This window comes from Abramis brama (genome assembly GCF_963993115.1).
Source record: "Abramis brama genome assembly, chromosome: 11".
Lineage (NCBI taxonomy): Eukaryota > Metazoa > Chordata > Actinopteri > Cypriniformes > Leuciscidae > Abramis > Abramis brama.
In genome coordinates this window covers 8391983-8413290 of record NC_139973.1, presented here as the reverse complement: position 1 = coordinate 8413290, position 21308 = coordinate 8391983, and the positions used below count along the sequence as shown (strand labels likewise).

The 21308-nt window shown below is 36.6% G+C and overlaps 1 protein-coding gene across 12 annotated transcripts in view; it reads left to right on the top strand.

Annotated features, from left to right (window-relative positions):
• The window catches only part of chl1b (cell adhesion molecule L1-like b), an 89765-nt gene extending 69597 nt beyond the window's left edge, over nt 1-20168 (top strand). For 4 of the 12 annotated variants that reach the window (XM_084128905.1, XM_084128914.1, XM_084128915.1 and 1 more), the window contains 8 exons: nt 1361-1583; nt 5888-6003; nt 6199-6403; nt 7483-7605; nt 11090-11266; nt 16543-16674; nt 17712-17784; nt 18889-20168. In XM_084128905.1, the coding sequence (XP_083985031.1) occupies nt 1361-1583; nt 5888-6003; nt 6199-6403; nt 7483-7605; nt 11090-11266; nt 16543-16674; nt 17712-17784; nt 18889-19090 (1251 nt within the window). In that variant the 3' untranslated portion in view covers nt 19091-20168. Of the gene's footprint in view, nt 1-1360; nt 1584-5887; nt 6004-6198; nt 6404-7482; nt 7606-11089; nt 11267-12501; nt 12532-12959; nt 13035-15300; nt 15409-16016; nt 16179-16542; nt 16675-17711; nt 17785-17898; nt 17956-18888 lie in introns of all 12 variants that reach the window. The other 8 variants (XM_084128907.1, XM_084128906.1, XM_084128910.1 and 5 more) reach the window with 7 other exon arrangements.
• The last annotated feature ends 1140 nt before the right edge of the window (nt 20169-21308 follow it).

The following is a 21308-nucleotide window of genomic DNA, read 5'->3' as shown; positions in this document are numbered from 1 at the left end:
ATCGTCGTGCTGTTGGGAAAGTTACAAAGCCCTGCAGAAATGGATCTCTCTAGACACACGTTCCCATCAAAAGGAGCCCAGAGTGAGTCTTTAATAAAAAGTAAAAGGAACGTGATGCATAAATTCTGATTTTCACATAAAGATGAATCTCTTTTACGGTTTCTGGGCTATTATTCGGCCGCCTTTTCGTGCTAATACACGTGTACTTTTGTAGAATTATGAGGATTTTCATTGTTAACGGTGGACTTAAATGAGTACTTGCATTTTATTCTGTCTTTTGCTGCAGGACGATTGTAAAAGGAAAGTTAACTGATGTGCCTCGGAGCTGTTAAAAAAAAAAAATCAATTGTTACATTGTTTGACATCAAGATATATTGCCAACAATGAACCAGGTCTATCAGCCGTTTACCAGAAAAATATACCCTCATGGGAAAAAAGGGATTATACAATTAATGGATTATATAATTATAACTATAAAACAGTCCCCACAAATGGTTGTACAGCGAAAAAATGCAAAACAAATATATACACTACCGTTCAAAAGTCTGAATATTTCCTTTTGTTCAGTAAGGATGCATTAAACTGATTGAAAGTGACATTAAAGACATAAATGTTTCTATTTCAAGTAAATTAACCTTTCTATTCATTCAAAACGTTTCCTCAAAAATAGTAAGCTGCACAACCGTTTGAAAACATTGATATTAAGAAATGTTTCTTGAGCACAAAATCAGTATAATAGAAAGATCATGGATCATGTGACACTGAAGACTGATGCTAAGTAATGATGCTGAAAACTCAGCTTTGCATCACAGGAATAAATTACATTTTAAAATGTATTACAACAGACAAGAGTTATTAATAATACTAATAATATTTCATAATATTTTTGATTTTACTATATTTCTGATCAAATAAATGCAGCCTTGGTAAGCAGAAGAGACTTTCTAAAACATTAAAAAAATCTTACTGACCCCAAACATTTGAACAGTAGTGTAAAGTATATAAAATTTCTCATCAGAATTCTAATCGTTCAGGTTTTTTTCAAAATCATAACTAAGAAAACAAAGCATGAATATACAGTTATATTCAGGGATGTCTAGCTAAATTGCTACTAACCACCTTCAAATGCTCAATATATAACTGTAAAAGTTAGCCATTCTGATTGTAAATGTTGATTTCAGCCAATGTTTGTCTTTTTTTTGTTGCAATATGGTCATATGGTCAGCGAGAGAAAGTTTCATGAGCTTGCCCTCTGAGGCTGAGACAATATAAACAGCAAGTGTTTGAACAACTAAATGCTATTTCCTTTGATTTACTGTTTCCCGTCAGCTAACTGAGCTCTTTCGTACTCTTGTCACAGCCATTGTCACCTATTGAACACGACGGGCCTGGTCTGGAGTACAAAGTAAGCTACAGAAGACAAGGCAGCGGAGAGGACTGGATAGAGCACATTGTGAAGAGGCATTCGTTTGTGGTTCAAAACACCCCGACGTTCGTCCTTTACGAGATCAAAATTCAAACCAAAAACCACGCGGGCTGGGGTCCGGACCCCAAAACAATAACGGCATACTCAGGAGAGGATTGTAAGTAGGAGCAACCGCCATTGTGTCTGAGCTGTGGAGATGAGAGTGTGCATTCAAATAAGCCAATACCATTGACATTTCACTCACTGTCAAAGCATTGTGCATGTTTACCTTTGAGAGCGTACAAAGAAGGTGAAGAATTTGAAAGACACATCTTATTTTTTTTTCTAACCTTTTCTTTGTCTGTAAGGGTCTTGTTACATTGCAAATGCCTGTAAATGGAACCCCCCACCCCCCCTCTAGCGAAAGTGCAGTACATGTGTGACGAGAATATCAACACACCTAGAGGGCAAAGAATGCTGATGAAATACTGTCTTGCCTTTACACAATATCCAAACCGTGGCTCTGATACGCCGATTTGTTTTGCCTTATTGAGGATATTAAATTGCACAAGGGGAACGATTTCCTCACTCGGAGTCTTTGTAGACTAACAAATGAAATGTTATCATGGCTATGAGCTATTTACATTTGCGACTATAATTATTCTCTTGCCTTCAGTTTTCTTTTGGAGTTGCCCTCCCGATGTTATCTCAGGTCACTACCTCTCTGTGCAATACGCTTAGTTTAGACCCCTTTTTGCTCTCTCTCCCTCTTTCTTATTTCTGTCTTATCTTAGCACATGTTTGCCCGTGTTGGGGAGCAACTGATTTACTCCCCAAATGAAAATAAGCAAATGAATGCTGTTTTTGCAGATGTAGATTTCAAGCTGAGCAACCTGAAAGAATAAAAAGTAGGGTAGTGAATCAGTTCATATGCATGGTTCATGTAAATAACCATATTTTAAAAATGAGTCACCTGTTTGAATCCCTGCATGGCAGAGTTTTATCTTTCTAGTAGTGTTGGCAAAGTACCGGTACTTCGGTACCAAGTCGGTACTGAAAATGTGACGATACCAGCATTTCTGTAGTACCGGGTATATTCGGTACCCACTAAAGGCAGCTTCTTTAAGTCGCTTGCGTGTTTTTATCTAAGTGCGGGGCTCCAGACTAACTTTTTTACTTGGAGCATGCACTGTCTGTAGTACCAGTTGTACCACTAAATATACCAAGATATATTTAGTGTCTGTGTATATTAAACTGCTAAAAGACTATTTAAATATTAACCCTGCATGTTCTGCTTGTCTCTGTGTGAATGAATGGCGCAGACGCGCGGTTTCATTTACCTCACACACACACACTGAAGCACGAGTGACGCTCGCGCTGTTTTCAGTCTCTGCAGTGCTGCCTCACGATATGATGACATGATGAAATTCATCTCCAGAGCCACTTTGAGAGTCACTTCATGAGCATTTTACCGTTTAATTTGAGAAAAAACTATCATCATATACACACACAGAAACTCAAAGGTCTTCACGACAACCCGTCAAAATAAAAGTTCGGTTTAACTTGAAGAAATTGACAGAAATAATTATATTAGGCTACTGTAAGAGTAGATTTAGCTACGTCTCCATGGGATTAGTTTTTATTAGCAATATTTACGTTTAAACAGCATGTAGCCTTTAATGCTTATATGTATTATTTACTTATGATTACCATCATAAATAAAGTCATTGAATTGAATTTAATAAATAAAATAGAAAAATAGTTCCAACAGATTTTGCTGTGGTACCGAAATTGGTACAGAGAACCGTAAAATTGTAATGGTATCAGTACCAACTACTGAAATTTTGGCATCATGACATCCCTACTTTCTAGATTCCTTAATGATTCCAATAAGGATTATTTTAATACTTTCAAGGAAAAAATATCTGGGGGGAAAAAATATTCATAATTAATGACTTTAAATGATTCCTAAGTATAAGCCTGTTCATAAGATTTTTGGAATTGTACTACATTGGTTATGCTTTTGATTCACTAAAATGAACCAGTTTATTTGAGTCATTCATTCATTCGGGAAACAGTACACCGACTGCTATTTGAGCTGCATGTTTCTGATTCACAAAAAAAGGCTTATAAGAGTAATTTGTTCTGTAATTGGTCAACACTGGTTATGCTGATTTGTTTCATGCTGCAGATTCAGGAACAGAGTTAGACTACAGGAAACTCAGTCAGAATGTTTTATTAAAACAGTATGATTTTATTTTATTAACATTATTTTTCTATCAAAACAACATAAATATATATTATTAAATACATTTTACTTGCATGAACATTCAGATTCATATGAAAAAGATTATACATTTTTCATTCTGCAATGTTTCATCAATATGTGTGCATATTCAAGTTTATCCACACAATTCAGCACCAAAAGTGTGTATAAGATATGGGAAAGAAAGAGGCTACATATATTTTACTAAATTAATTTAGATACAAGTCTAGCTCAAAGATAAAAAAAACTAGGGATGTCCCGATCCGATCACGTGATCGGAAATCGGGCCCGATCGCGTGTTTTCAGACTCGATCGGAATCGGACGTTACCTCCCGATCAGGACTCGGATATATATGTATTTATATTCTCATTATTTTTTAACACCTCTATTATGCGGTGACACAGAGTTACGGCGGTTTCACACTGCACGCGTTATTAGAGTGTAAGCAGCGCAGGAGCAGTGCGTATGGTGAGCAGGAGCAGGACACCCGCGTTTTGCTTTCACACTGGCAGCGTTTGTCGCGCGGCTGAACCGCGGGTTGTGTACAGACAGTGTCTATAATGGATAAGTTGGCATTGCTTTTTTTCGTTTTCAAATACATTTAAGAGAAAAGACTTGTCAAGAAGCTTATTTTATTAATAATTTCATTTATATAACTTTTGGTTCATCTTTGTTTTTATTGTTATGGCAACAAGTTTGTTTTTGGACATTTGTTTTCTTTTTAAATTGCTGTTGGTCATTTGATTGACTGTTTAAAACACAATAGATATCATCAATGAACTTTTTGGATAAAACTGCGGTGTATTTTGGCCATGATCAATGTATTGTCACTTTAATTCAGCAAAAGCGGCGCAGCAAAAATAGACTCGGCGCCGAAACGATCACGGCACTCCTGCTCTGCTCTGCTACGCACTGCCGCGCCACCTCTGCGTGCGGTGTGAATGCTCTAAAGCCTGGTTTAATCTGTTAACATGGGCGGCGAAAAAAATACGCGCTGCACGCTCTGCTAACAGTGCAGTGTGAAACCAGCGTAAGAGTTAGGAGTGCAGTTCCTAAAAGCACATTACTGGCTTTGCAAACACTGTGGCACTTTTATTTTTTATTTGTTTACATGCCTACCGGATATTTTAAGTTGAGGTGCTATTTGTTTATATATTAGACATTTTTAAATATTTACTGTTGCACTAAAGTCCAAAAGTGAAGAATTTATTTATTACTTGATTGTTCAAGCTACCTCACAGAAGTGCTCTGTTTGTTAACAGAGTTGTTGAATGTTCAAATAAGGTGAATTAAATAAAAAATAAGGAACATCCTGGATCTGTTTTTTTCGCTCTTTATTCTTTTTTTTTTTTTTTTTTTTGCATTATAGAAGTAGCCTATCGGATCGGGACTCGGTATCGGCAGATACTTAAAATCAAATGACTCGGACTCGGACTCGAGGGCAAAAAAACCTGATCGGGACATCCCTAAAAAAAACAACAAAAAAACATGATGAAACATGTGTACATGCGTAACATCTTATTTGATACCAGGGTCAAAATGGACCGGAATGCAAAAAGTGTAACATATTTTTTTTAATGGTTATATAACTGTTAACAAGAACTGTTAATGATAAAGTGTGTAAAAAGCAGATCTAATTTGTGCGTCCTAACCCTAATAGTTATTTATTTAAAAAAGATTTATTCCATCAGTATAGTTAGCTACATTTTGCTAACTACCTTTTCAAAATGAATAGCTTAATTAAAGTTTAACTACTTAAATTTATCAGTAGCTTATCTTGGCAAAGTACAGTTTCAACATTGTTTCCCCAACACTGGTGTTTACTAGGATTTATTCCATTATAATCAAATCTCTTCTCATTAGCGAGTGTCGTATATGATGTCTGTGAATGGTGGAGTGTTGTTTATATAGATTACTTAGATTGTGTATGGTAAATAAGTGTTATGTAGGCAATTTGCAATGTGTTTGATAACGAAATGTAGTTACAAAGCATAAAAACAATATTACAGTCCATAACTACATGTAAACAACTATTACCCCCACCACAGTTTTTCCCATGATTACCCACAAAATTACACCACATTTCTTGGTCCTTATTTCGTGGATATAGCTGAATCTAATTCACTGACATTATTTTGATGTAGGAACAGTGTAATTTGAAGGCAGCTATATAGAGCTATTTGTAATATTTCGTTTGCATGTTATTCGTCCATAGTCCCCTCAGCAGCTCCAGAGGATGTAGCCGTAGAAGTGATGAACAACACCATGGTGAAGGTCAGATGGGACCATGTCCACAAGGACAAACTCCATGGACATCTGGGGGGCTACAGGGTAATTCCGCACCAATGTGTCTTTTGCTTTTTAGCCACGGTTTAAAGGCTAATGACCCCTTTTTGTGACCTTGAAGCTCCTCTTGTTTCCCAGCAAGCTGTCAGAGCCTATCCACATGTATTAATCCGTGTTGTTTTTGACTCATCAGCTGTCCCTTCACTATCTACAGACTAATCTATCTTCATGTGCTTACAGGTAAGCTGGTGGAGGCTTCGTAGCCTGCTGGACTCAAAGAAAACACACGGCGACAAACACACGGCGACGTTCTCAGGCGAGAGGAACCATGGGGTAGTCACAGGGCTTAGGCCTTTCTCAGAATACAGCCTCATTGTCATGGCCTTTAACAGTAGAGGAAACGGGCCTGGCAGTCATCCGGTCAACTTCAAAACCCCTGAGGGAGGTGAGTGAGGAGAAAATACTTGAGCTAAACATAATAAACTTGGTTCTGTGAGTGATAAATAAGATGGAAATAGTTGGTTTACCCAAAAATGCCATTGGTTCTGGTTTTTCATGGTTTTTCATGTGACCATTCATGTCACAGCAAGTTTGAATACTTGGAAATATTTGGAAATGAAAATGAGATGTAAGACCTTTGATACAGGGGAAGACATCTTTCACGGAAGAAAGGAAGTCGCAAAGATTTGGAACAAATGAATGAATAACACTGCCTTGCATTATATTTGCTGAATGAAATCCTGTACTTGTTTCTTTTTTTGGGTTCTGATTCCAAAAACAGTGCTTGTTTTGCTCTAGAATGTCACTTGCTCACAAAATATGATGTGCTGTTTGTAGCATTTTTGCTTCCGACAACTATTTGTAAGGTGAAGAAGTCTTGCATCATCTAATCACCAGAAAAACTGACACAAATACATGATCTTCCTCTGAGCCGATTTTCACATGTGCAGTATTACGTTATTTTATTAATCATGATTTCAAGGTTAGAATTGTGGCCAGTGAGAGAAGAAAATGCAAAAATGACCTAGATGTTTTCTGCTACATCTGTGGGTGTTTTACTACATAAAAAACAGTGAAAAAAAAAAACGTATTTATTTATAAATTTGTGTTTATGTAAAGTTTGTTGACATTAAATGGAGTATTTGAACATATTTGTCCACTCCTTTGCAACTGATACACATTGAAACAATGTCAAAGAAACTTTTGACTTTTGATATGTTAATAAATACATTAAAGCTGATATATATGTATGTATATGTATGTATAATTGTAAAATATATATATATATATATATATATATATATGTATATATATATATATATATATGTATATTTATTTTAAGCTTTACTTGATTGAAGTTTTCATTGATATTTTTGAACTTCATTTAATAATTTAATTAGGTAATATTAGGCCTTTTTGCCATTATGCAGGGCTGTGTAATGACCAGTTGTGTGTGAAATGTTCCTTTATATAATTAAAATAATCTGTCAACTCTGTCAACTTTCTTTCTTCCCCTACTTTCAGTACCTGGTCAAGCAGCTGCTTTCAGTGTTTCAAACGTCCAGAAAGACAAGGTCACCTTGACCTGGTCTCCTCCAGTTGACGCAAATGGAGTCCTAATCGGCTACATCCTCCAATATCAGCTAAGTATGTGAACACTGCATTTCCATTTTGTTCATACATCTTTCTGTAAGGGTTATGTGCATGGGGTTTGAGTAAACAGCTTTCCTGATATGCATTTCTGTCGTGGCCCATGACACAGCAGCATTACTGGTCATTATAGTGATTTTACAGTTAAACCACAAACCACTAGATTTGCACTGATTCAGTTTCATGTCTCTTAAAGGGCCAGACAACAGAATGTACATTTTTATGACACAGAGAGCATTAAAAAAGCTACTGCCCCTGTGTCAGCATGTTCCCCATGATGCAGATTCGGATTTGGAGATATAAAATCAGCAAAGTGTTCTTTTATGGTTCACGTCTCATTACATCGAGTGATGCCTACGTCTCACCACTAGGAGATATTGTTGTGCCACCTACCTTAGGGTTGGCAGCTGCATCTTCTATTCAACAGACACTTAAGTATTATGACTGTATAGGACCTCAATAAGACACAGTTGTATTTGCTAAATGATTTATGGAAAACAATTACTTTGACTTGTTTAAGTTGCCTCACTCAATTTGCTTATTTTTATTATACAGGTCCTGTTATACTGGATTGAATGCACACTAGTGAATTGAACAGCTATTTACTGCATGCCGTTAGAGTATGCTTTTAATTAAGATTTACAGTGAATAAGACCTCTGATTATGTAGCGGGTTAACAATGCAGTTCGTATTAATAGTTAAGTGATGCACTATAGGAAAATGGGAAACATTGTGAAGCGTATCTAAATGGCAAGAGGTATTTTTCAGGATTCAGGGTGTAGATTTTGATATTCAAAGTTTAATTGTAAGATTAAGCATAACTGTAGCCGACCACATAAAACAAAACCAATCAGAAGCCTCACTAACAGAGGCAAGCATCATCGCAGAAGGTAAAAGCAGCCAAGCCTTGTTAATACTAAGGCCGCTACACTAAGAAATTATTTATAATTAGCTTTTTATTAGTGTTTTTGACTTGTTTCCCACGTAAAATACCTGAAAATCTCTGAAATAAGAAATATGCTTGAAAATATAATTTGCATAGGATATTAAGACTTGTTTTCATAGATTGTATCTTGAATATAAGTGTATTTTTTTCTTAGTGCACTGGCAGATTTGTGTACTTTGTTTAACCAGAAAATAAAAATGAAAAGTAAAAAGAAATGGAAAAGTATTGTTTCAAGATTTCTATTAGATATTTTAATGGGCAAATTCAACAGAAAACTTGTGAAGAATCGTCTTTCTTTTTTTTATACCTACTTAATGTCTACTTTTCAGCAAACCAGTTAAACTACTGGGGTGAATGACCACAGCTAATTTATATTCACGAGCAAAGCAAATAAGTTTTAGACTGTGCTATCCCCACTTTTCAGATTGTTTCTACAACTGTAGGAAATATTTTTTTTAAATGAATTCCCCTTTATTTTTTCAAGATATAAAAGGTCTGCCCCTTGTCTAGCAAACGTATTTTGTCAGCCGAACCATTTTGACCTAAAATGTTTACTTAAGTTAATATTTCATTGATTTAAAGGAATAGTTCACCCAAAAATGAAAATGTAATCAACCCTTATGTTGTTCCAAACCTGTATGAGTTATAGAAGATATTTTGAAGAAAGTTGGTAATCAGACAGTTGGCGGTAGCCATTGAAAAAAAAACTAACTATGGAAGTAATTTGCTACTGGCAACTGTCTGGTTACAACATAATGTTGTTTTTAACAACATAAGGGTGAGTTAGGGATGACAGAATTTTCATTTTTGGGTGAACTATCCCTTTAACAACATTGAACATGTCTTTCCCATGAACTCTGCACTACCTATGTGCTAAGATTGTCTAGACCAGGGTTTCCAAAACGGGTTTGTGAACCCCTTGTCTGGGCGATCATGGCACGTAGGTAGTGCAGAGCTCATGGGAAAGAAATGTATGACCCGGTATATCATCCTGACACCCTTCATCGTGCTGATCCTACACTGTTCTACATGCATCGTATCACAGTATAACACCAGGCTGGGCACGCACACCGCTCAACACGCAACCAGATCCCAGCAGGAATGATGACGGAGCTGATTATGATGCGTACAGTCTGGAAGGCCTCGTCAGCTAATTGTGTTTGATGCTGTGGCTGATCATTGAGGCCAAGTGTCAGGTTGCGTATTTAAAGAAGTAACATTTTCATCAGCAGAGCTTGCTAGAACCATTGTGTTTCCCTTTGAAGTGGACTCATTGAAGTCTCCTTGAAGAAAGTGGCGTGTAAAATGCTGGCGAAAGAGCACACAGCTGTACCCATCGAATGGAAAATAGCAACTGGGATTAAAGAGCCACTGCACAGATGGCCCGCAGCCAGATCCAACTACGCTGAAGTCACACATTGTGAAAACTTGCACATTGTGAATTACTTATGGAGGATTCAGAACTAGTGTTTATTATTATTTATGTTTATTGGGCAGAGAATCATTAGGAGGAAATGGAGAATCACAACATGTTGCAGGGCAGACTCAAACCTGTTTAAGCTTCATAAGCACAATAGCTCAATAACACATGTATAGGAAATTATGTTTTAATCTGTAGGACTCAATTCGGTATCCAAGTCCTGATGGCTACTGTCACACGTACACATTGGTATGTGTGTGCATGATTTGTGAATAGCGCTCGTCCCTTGCTGTGATGCATGTGCGTGAAAGGTCAAATGCAGTTCTTGCCAAGGTTATTAATGCAAAGACAATTGGTTTGTCATGAGTGAATGCAATTAATAATAATAGTAGTAATAAATCTGGTTTGTGTCCAAATTTGTGTCTAATATATAAAATCAAACAACAATACTGCCAAGAAAAATCTATTTATTTATTTCTTTGTTTCCTATTGCTGACTGTTTACCAATCATTGCTTGGTTTTTTATATGTATTCATATTAAACTTTAATAATAAAGGAGTTTAGCATATCAGTTGCAGTTGAATTGTGTGCAGAAGCTCAGAACTGTTTTTTAAGACAATATTCAAATATTCAATACAACTATTTATTTATATATTGTGAAATCCAAAAATTAATATGACATCCAATAGCCACAACATGTAGTCCGTGCAATAACACATCCAAACATCATATGTGGCATTGTGATACTTTTGTATCGTACCACAAGACAAAGTATTGTGACAACCTTATTGTCATCCACTACAGAAATGTGGGTATTGTGACAATCCTAGTGCAGGCTGTCAGTCTGTTTCAGTAGAAAAAAAAAAGAAAAAAAAAGAGTTGAATTTGACCTCTGGCTGACTAAACACATCTGACATTTCAATGACATGGCCTTCCTGCTACCAGTCCAGCTGAGCGACCAACCATAACATATGATGAACACATGTCGCTTTGCTGCATATCTTTCTTTCTCGTTTATAATCTGTGTGCATTCTTATATGTGGAGCTATATGATTTGTTTAGAAATGCACCATGCTTTGCACTGACGGTGTTCTCCGTTTCCTTTTCCTGTTTAGTAAATGACACAGAGGAACTAGGTCCTCTGATGACCCTCAACATCTCTACTGATAGCAATAAGCAGCATCTCCAGGACCTGGAAGCACTGAGCAAATACAAGTTTTACCTACGGTGTTGCACGCGGGTGGGCTGCGGACCAGCTGCCAGTGAGGAGCGCACCACTGTCCCTGAAGCAAGTGAGTACGGGGTAGCAGCTGCTCAGGGGTGGGGTCGTCTCCGGGGAGTCAGCCTGTGGCATTCCAAAGGACAGGGAATCTGGCTCTCTGACATGGATGACCAAGTTGCTGTTGTTATGGGCATCGACCCGGCGAATGCAGGGGACATTATTTCGACCTCCCATCTCACCAAGCTTTTCATATGCCCATCTAAGCATTTCTTTATAGCTAAACAATATCATAACAGTGTGCGACTGGGCTGCATTCATCACTGTCTTGGAAGAGCAAGCGCTTATTGATTTGAGGGTAAAAGCTCGCCTGCAAAAAGGAAGAAGAAATAATATGTTGCCTTTAGGGGCTGGAAATGTTGGATTGTTATTAGTACAGACATAGAAATAAGTTGGTAATCAACATCTAAAAATATATTAAAAGAAAAAACCACACAAGTGTGAATTTACAGCACATTTATCATGATTAATGGTTCACGGCGACATACATACATCATCGGCAGTTAGCGGATTGTTAATAAAGTGCTTTTTATTTCTGTTTCACTGAGGGTTCATATAGGAAGTTGTATTTAGGGAAGAAATATGATCGAGATGAAAATCCCTAGGCATAATACCAATATTCAGCAGAGTAATTGAAAACAGTCAAGAAAACAAATTACTGCTCTGATGTGAGGAGAGATATCTTTCTGTCAATGGGAAACAACTGCATACAGACTTAAACATGACCAGCATACATCAAGAAAATCAGTTGATTTCAAATACAGATAGTGAACATCTGTTTAATTAAAGCACAACTGGGTGTATGAGAATTATAATGTTTTATCTTAAAAGTATTTCCGTGTGTTTCCATGGCAATACCATGTTTTTGGCCACAAGCATAGTGAAACTATTGTATTCTTTAATATATCTTGGTTTCCATGCTCAAACCATGGTGTACATGAATATGACATCAATTCCATGGTATTTCCATCTGGTACCATCTCTGCAACATCGCTATACAAATAAGACTTTCAAAATCCTTTTGTAATACTTTCATATTTCTAGTGTGACATTTAAAAGTATGGCATCATATTTTTATATACTTTTCTTCGTTTCTTGCTATTGCATTTTCGCTTTAATGCTTTGGTAACAGGCACTGCTGTCTTATAAACAAGCTGTCTTATGAACTAAATTTGCTGTGATCTCAGTGTCTTTCTGTCGTCCTTGCAATATGTCTTTTTCATTGCTTTATTGCTTTTGTTTTGCCAGCTTCAACAGATGTGGCCTCTTTCAACATCAGTATGAAGTATTCTGTTTTCTTTAGCACTAGAAATAGCTAGCACACTAGACTAGATGATACATTTGTAGCTGTACTGTAGAAATCTATCTTGAAAATGCATGTGTTCATAACGAGATAATCATTTAATTTTCGTGTGCTTTTTTTTGCCCTGTCCTTCCTAAGCCTTCCATAGATGGTTGCTAAATTAGATCAATCTCACTATTAACCTGTCATCTGCTCTATGTTGGTAGATTAAACTAATTGATTTATTCCATTTAATCCAGTTCAATCCAATCAAAATATTCCTTGCATAATACTATGGTTCAGCTAACATAAACTATTTTTATTTTGCATTGAGCTTCTTCCTATTTAGTACATCACAGGCCTAACTCTCTCGTAGAAACATCACATCCGTTCAAACCGTTTAAAATACTGTCTTTTTTTCCAGGAAAATCCGGCTCACGATTTCCTCCAAGAAAAACCACTGTTTCCCCTGTGGCTAATGCTACTCTTTCTTCTATAGGTACTAAACCACACAACAGCAAGCCTGAAAGAACAAATGAGGAACAAATTGGGCTTTTTTATGCCGACGGTCTCGGTTTTGTAATAATGGAAACGCATTTGTTCAAAGGTTTGGGGTCTTAAGATTTTTTTTTTTATGTTTTTGAAAGAAGCCTCATACAGTATGATCACCAAAGCTGCATTTCTTTTATCAAAAATACAGTAAAAACAGGATTATTGTGAAATATTATAACAATAAAAATGGGTGCATTTACATGATACCATTTTCAACTAAAAGCTGAAAGTTTTTGAAATCGAAACCATTATCGTCTCTGTGTAAACTAGCCTAAACTCTGGGTTGTTTTAACCCAAATTTGGGTCAAATAAGGACAAACCCAGCCATTGGGTTACATTTTTAAATAAAAATTTCAACCCAACGGTTGGGTTAGTCCATATTTGACCCAAATTTGGGTTAAAACAACCCTGCATTAATTAGAGCGTACATAAACACGAATTTGTGAAAACGGTGACACGGATATGCGTGTTACATTTTCAATCTATAGGTGCGTAGTGTTTCTTTACGAAGTGACATCGCCAACTACTGGCCTGGCATACAGCGTTTTTAGTCATTCTTTGATGAATAGTAAGTTCACAAGAACATCATTTATTTGAAAAATATATATTTTTGTAACAATGTCTTTACTGTCTCTTTTGATTAATGTAATGCTTGCTGAATAATTGTGTTTTGTTAAAAAAAAATCTACTGACCCCCAACAATAGTGTACCGTATAGTCGAAGTGTCAAGGTCTGATTTATCGGGGTTTGTCGGGGTACTGAGGAACAGTGCTGATGTTGCACAGAAGTGTCTGCTAAGTGGATAAGAGGAAGCCGTTTAAATTCAGCACCACAAAAGTGGCTTTCGGGAGCAGCCTTGCAGGGCACGTGTGGGGCGAGCTTTCCTCCCTCCCGCTGTGGCGGCAGATGCGGTCTGACAAACCTCCAGCTAGCTTGCTCAATATTTATGGTGCCATTTCTGTGTCAAGCAAAGGTGTGTCACACCGCACCGATGATTAACGCAATTTCTACAATAACAGGGTGGATGGAAGCGCATCACGATAAGAGGATGTCATTTGAGCATGTGGCGATGGGCAGGGTAGACATGGTCCTTCGGTGCAGATGGATTCCTGAAAAGAGCCTGAGAATAAATGTGTTCCATTTGCATGTTTTGCCCAAAGGGGAAGGCGTTAGGTGATTGAGATGTGTGGTAATGAGTTTTGACAGCAGACAACAGTCTGCCTAATTGCTACACCTGAAGGTGATGAAAACACAAGTTATCTGTGATTGATATAGCTCCGGTGGCATGTGCCGTGTAGGTAGCAATTGTCCAAGTCCAATACTTTTGGCTTCCTGAATAGAAACGGTTCAGATGTTTCTGCAGCTCTCAGAGCTCGGTGACTGCGTAATTATTACTCAGCGACACTGTCTAGAATTATCTCTCATAATTTCATCTTATTTCACCCACTGTAATGAGCACATCATTATTTCAGGCCGTTAATTAGTCATTTAATTACAGAAGACTCGCAGCTATGTTTCTGATGGAAATTAAACCACAGTCCATTCCACCATCTGAAGATCCGCCATTTGTTTGTGACATCCCATCACGTTAATTTCCTCATGCCATGTCCTATCCAGCCGTGACTCCCGGGTTTCCAGCGACAAGTAATTAGTCTGACCACAATGAAAGTAAAAGTCGCTCTGCGATGTAACAAAGTCCCAGCCAATATAAAAACATTTAATGTTTAATGCTGCGTTCACATGATAAAATTACAGTAATTACGAGAGTAGTAGTAAACATTCTCATGTTTGTCAAACTGGTAATTACTTGAATTTTGTATGATCACTCCAACTTTACTTACTTCACTGGTGATGTCATTCACTACTAAAATGAATGTATTTAAAAGGTTGTGAAAAAAACTTTACATACAATAAATAGCTTTCATAATTTGTATCTTTATAGCATCACGTCTGGTTAGGACAATGTTACTGTGATACTGTTTACATTTTCAGTTCACTGCGACTTGACGGTGCATCCCATATTTAAAAATATGGTAATGCTAATAAGCAGCATTTCATTAAAGTAATGTCTGGCGAAGTTCATATATTACAGTGAATATAAAGAAAATAAAGAAGTCACTCTTTCTCCTTTCTCCCAAGTCTAACAGTATCTAACAAGCAACCCTTCTTTGTGTCATTTACAGTACTAACCCTCTGTCATTTCTTTCTCTCAGCTGTGTTGAATATTAGCACCTCAGTTAGTCACAACTTTGCAAATATCAGCTGGATTCCTGGCACAGAACAAACGGAGTCAGAGTTATATGTTGCCTTTATGAACAACCGTAAGCCTTTCTTACTGTTCTTCATCCTAGTTCTTGTCAATAATACCTCAAAGTTCAGTAGTATTTCTCACTCTTTTCTAAAAAAAAAAAGTTCATTAGTTATCTGTGTAGCCTTTAGATTATTGTCATAGATTTATAAGTAGATGTATAGATTTTAGTGCTGTCAAATCGATTATTCATGATTTACCGCATGCATCTTACAAAAAAGTTTGTTTATATAACATATGTGCATATGTGTGTATATATATATATATATATGTATGTATATATATTGTGTGTGTCTGTGTGTGAAAAACTTTTATGTTAGATGTTAGATTTGACAGCACTAATAGATTTATATATTCATATTTGCAACTGAATATCAATCATTTCTATTATATATGAAAATATATATTATAATTATTAGGGCTGTCAGTTGATGCCAGTTACTGATTTTGATCAAATTAACATCTACCTGTAGGTTAAATTTTCAATTGCGTTTTTTAAAGAATTATTGTACCCAAATTAACATGTTAATTCGGAAGCCCTAATAATTGTTTACTGTTTTGTCTATAGGCAGTAGAGATTTGTAGCATACTAACACCACTTCACCTATGCACGTCTTGTAGGTGAAGGTAACTGGAAGATATCCAATGCACTAAACTCTTCTAAGACTTTCCACATCATTGAAGGGCTCGAACCTGGGACTGAATACAGAGTGCGTCTTATGACTAAAAGCTGGGTTGATAATTCTAGTATTTTTGAAGACGTTATCAAGACCAGGGCCAAAGGTGAGGAGAAAATAGTCTCCGACATGACAGAAATGCAAACCAAAATCGTCTTTTGTCTCTTCCTTTCTCATCTCATCAAGAGTGCAAGCAACATCCTGTGATAAAATTATCATGAGTGGTGTATGCCATGTCCATCCCAGAGCATGTGTTCTGTGGACTTGATAAAAGTAATTATGCTTTATCAGCCTCTTCCATTGATCAATTAGACATGCAGTCTGGCAGTTTAATATTAATATCAGCACATTCCCATTCTTGAGTTTGCCTGGTGTCTCTCATTTAGTGTCAGATGTTCTCAACATTCAATGAAGTGTCCTCAGTAAATATCAAATTATGGGTTGGTAAGTGAATGTTTTGTCTCTCACAGGTCTGGCCAGTATTCACGGCGGCATCTCCAACCAGGGATGGTTCATCGGGCTCATGTGCGCCATAGCTCTGCTTACTCTCACGGTGCTCATAGCCTGCTTTGTGAACCGAAACAAAGGCGGAAAGTACTCAGGTATTCTCCCACACAATGAAACTAATCAGTTGCTGTAGAATATTGCACAGTTTTGTTTTGTTTTTTGTGAATGTGACCAGAATCTTTTAAAAAGCTGTCAGATAACACAAGAAAACCCTAACAAATGTCTAATCTCGCTGGAGATTTTCTTTTAAGAATGAAAAAGCCAAAAGGTTTAACAAGAAGTAAAAAACACACTGTAAGTAAGAAGGAAAAACAATGTATATCAAATTCACACTTCGATTATCACAGTAGCACATGAAAAGTGTTTAAAAAAGCGAAAAATACATTTATGTTTAGAAAATGTTGCACATTCTTGTGGGGGGCTGCAAACTGGGTTCGATTCAAGGTGCTAGCCAATAGCATTGTTGTATTCGAATTGGATCTCTTAAACCACTGTAACCTCTACAGCTGTAATAGTTTTCTAATTACTTTACAGAAACAGCATGAGTCAAATCTGTTAATTTACATGTGTTAATTTGAATGTGCAGATGTGCGTGCTGATGATGTATAAAAATATGCACCTATATGCTATATTTTCTATTATTTATTTATTTATTTGTTCAGAATTTTATATATATATATATATTTATTAAATGCATATTGATTATTAAGTGACTATGAGCTTTTGTAAAATGCTCGATTTACCTTTTATTAATTACTATATACTAAATTTCAAATGTTTGGGGTCAGTAAGATTTTTATTTTTAAAACATTAATACTTTATTCAGAAATAATTAAATTGATCAGAAGTGACAGTAAAGACAATTATATTTACAACATAAACACAGTTGTGTTTTCATGTTTTATGGAGACTTTTCATAAACATATATACTGGGTGAAATAAGATGAAAAACCTTCTGAATTTTCAAAAATCATCACTTAGTATGACCTATAAGCTATTTTCCTCATGGGGACCAAAACATTTTTTTTGTCCCCATAATGTAGGGTTTACCAGGACCACACACACACACACACAATATATATCTTGTTAACATATTGTGTGTTAATAGAAATGCTCTCTTGTGTTTCTTCAGTGAAAGAGAAAGAAGACCTGCACCCTGATTTGGAGTCCCAGGGTATAAATGATGATACCTTCTGTGAATACAGGTATTTCAAAGCACCACCAGGATTTACTACTTACAGCTCACATAGTGGCAGAATGACGGTCAACCTCTGACACTGTTTCCTTGTAATTTGTGCATTTTTTCTTTGGTTTGAAAGCCAGCACCAAACCAGCCTGAGCTCTGGACGTGCAGCAAGCTAAAGTAACCACCACACGTATGTGCTAAACAATAACAACAAAACCAATGTTGTTCACACATCAATGCCATTGATGTGTTCCTGTTTCACGTGGTGCTTTGTGAGTAGCTAGTACACATGTAGCACGTTAGAAACAATGGCTTCGCTGTAAATGTGAAAATTAGGTTGTACTGAGATCGAGCGAACAAAAGATTGCCCGCCCAATCTGGTTTAGTTGAAAGACACGTATCTTCGGGCCAGCAATAAATGCGTTTCTTGTTTCATTAATCATTTGGTGATGCAATTTAAAACAATCTCTTCGAGAACAGTGTTTGTAGTGACGATTGTAAATCTGAAATATTTTGAGCAGATCATCCACGATGTTTATGATAAATGAGGTTGAACTCTAGATGCACCCGACTCGGTGTCTTACATTCCACTATTTGAAACACCAGGCTTGTTTTATACAGACATCCAACTGTGTGAATGCATGAGCTTCACAGTTTGAGTGAAGTTAATGCATGCTTAAACTCACCCATCCTCACACAAGTTTTAATATTTCTATTTCTGTCCTTTTAAACAGTGTAGTTTTAATAGAATGCACATACAGTACATGTATGAACTGTCTATTTCATATGAACTACTTTGATGATATTTTATGACACTTTTTTGTATCATTTTAGAGATGGACAGTCATGGTCACTAATAATTTTATAGAAAGAGTTCTATAAAGAGTATTCAAAAATAATTTTTAGCATTCCATAGAAGAAGAAAAGAGAAAAGAAACCAAATGGGTTTGGAACGACGTGTGAGTAGGGACATAATGACGGAATATGATTCGTGTGAACGTGAACCCATGAATTATGTAGCTCCTCAAAATCTGTTAGAAGAAGGTATTGGATGAGCATTAGACCAACCAAATTTAACAAGGACAAAAACAGCCAAACTCAGTTATATTTCCGTCTTACACAGCGATAATGATGAGAAACCACTGAAAAGCAGCCAGCATTCGTTGAATGGTGACTTGAAAGGGGGAGACAGTGGCGACAGCATGGTGGAATACGGCGACGAGGACACGCACTTCAACGAGGACGGCTCTTTTATCGGAGAATACTCTGGACGCAAGGAGAGGGTCTCCATGGAAATCAAGGGAAACAATCAGAGCACAGCGTAATGAACCACGGACAATTTATTTGTTGGACAAGCTCTCACAAAAGGTCAGTCAAAAGGAAGAGGAAGGAAAAAGGCACAGCATAACGGCACCCGAAGGACTTTTTTAAAATTAATGTGTTATTGTCAAACTCTCAGTCATACTCACATAATTTTACAAGGCTTAGTTTGTTTTGCGTGCTGTAACTGATCAATCATGCCAGTTGTGTATACTTTTGTGGGGTGTTTTTGTATTAAATCTTTGCAAATCATTGGTGACCATGGAGCTGCCAGAAGGTTTGCTTTTTTATGTAAATGCAACCTTTGTAAGAAGATAAACACTGTTTTTGCTTTCTTTGTGTCATCATGTAGCCAAGTAAGTTTTATGTCAGGGTATGAAGTTATTATTTTTATTTCGAGACAAATATTATTGATATTTTATATTTCAGATACTGTATACTGTGCATTCATTAAATGTGGGTTATTATGTGTATGAAGGAGTTGTTGCTTAAATAATCATGATTTCCAAAAAGCGTAAGGCAACATAAGGGTTGACTCACAATTAGTCTCACATGCTTTGTTGAACATTTTTGCATTGAACTGATTATAATTAACGGTTCAGGCTATACTAACAAGCTGCATAGCCACATTCAGTACCACATAAACCCTACAGTCTCCTAGAGTCTGCTGCTGTTAACCTGTTAGCCATATTTCAGTATATTATCAAATAAGCTCATACTCAATGTTCATACATTTAAAAAGAAAAACGCCTCTTTTGCCTTAGAATGACCTTGATGTTCTGGTATGACGTAACAAATCACATTATCATTGAATTCTGTGATACAGGGTTGGAATTCCAAACTTCCGCATTGGCATTAAATCCAATGAAATAGTTTTATTCAGAAACGAACAATTCAGAAACATCATAATATCTCCAGAAAACACAGTTGTGTTCATGTTTATGTATGTTTTTTGGAATGTCTCCACATTGAGTCAAACCCAGATTCTGTACAATGTTTCTGTAAATTCTGTTTGCATGTTTAAGGATGTTGAATGAGGTTTGTGTGCAGATTTGACATTAAATTGTATCATTTTTTTCTTCATCCTGGGTTTGCTGAATGCAGCATCATGGCTTTTTTGCTTTTTGAACCTTCAATGCTGATTAATGCCTAAATGCACACATCCTATAGTGGTGTATTTATGAACGTGCAGGAAACATTTGACACAGCTTTCATTTTCGAAGCCCATTTCTGGATGCAGGTAAAAGCTGACTGATGATAACAAGGACTTTAAAATACACTGGAGTTAACACTGCAAAAAGTATTGGATACTGAGGCAGAGTCTGTAAAAAGATATATCGTGAGTAAAGATCTATAAAATAGTACATCTGTCTGAGAGCTACGCACCATAGATTCCGCTATATTCCTGGAATATGGTTGTATCAAGCATATCAGACATTGTGCTCAATAAGCTTTCATCCCAGAGGAAATCTATGCATTTGGCTGTAAGAACACGGATGCTCTCTGTCAGGGAAATAACCTCAGTGAAAGTGGTGAAGCAGTTGGAAATGAGACAATAAGAATAAGAATGAAGGGGTCAGCCAAGAAAGAGCGTTATGATGTGTTGAGCATATACAGATACGGCATCTCGCAGCAACACGGACATATCAATAATGCAACATTTTTACTGAGTGGGCAGCCTGAGGATACAACAGATGAATTCCACTAAATAAAAAGCTGGTGTTGTATTAAAAAACTCTAAGGTCTGCTGCTTCTGTGGAAGAATAAAGCCACACTGTCTGCAACTAGATAGATAGATAAATAGATAGATAGGTAGCTAGATAGATAGACAGACAGACGGACAGACAGACAGACAGACAGACAGACAGACAGACAGACAGACAGACAGACAGACAGACAGACAGATAGATAGACAGACAGACAGACAGACAGATAGATAGATAGATAGATAGATAGATAGATAGATAGATAGATAGATAGATAGATAGATAGATAGATAGATAGATAGATAGATAGATAGATAGATAGATATCTGAAAGAATGATCTCAGCATTGCAAGTTTGATGCAAATGAATTGGTCTCCCAGTCTAAGGAGCTGTCAGCTATTCACTTTAGATGAAAGCTTCATTCATCAACATTTTGCTTCACCATTTTGTGTAGCAACTCCAGCCAAGTAAAGAGTTGTTAGCAATTTTTTTGCTATTTTAAAAGGTTTTAAAGGTA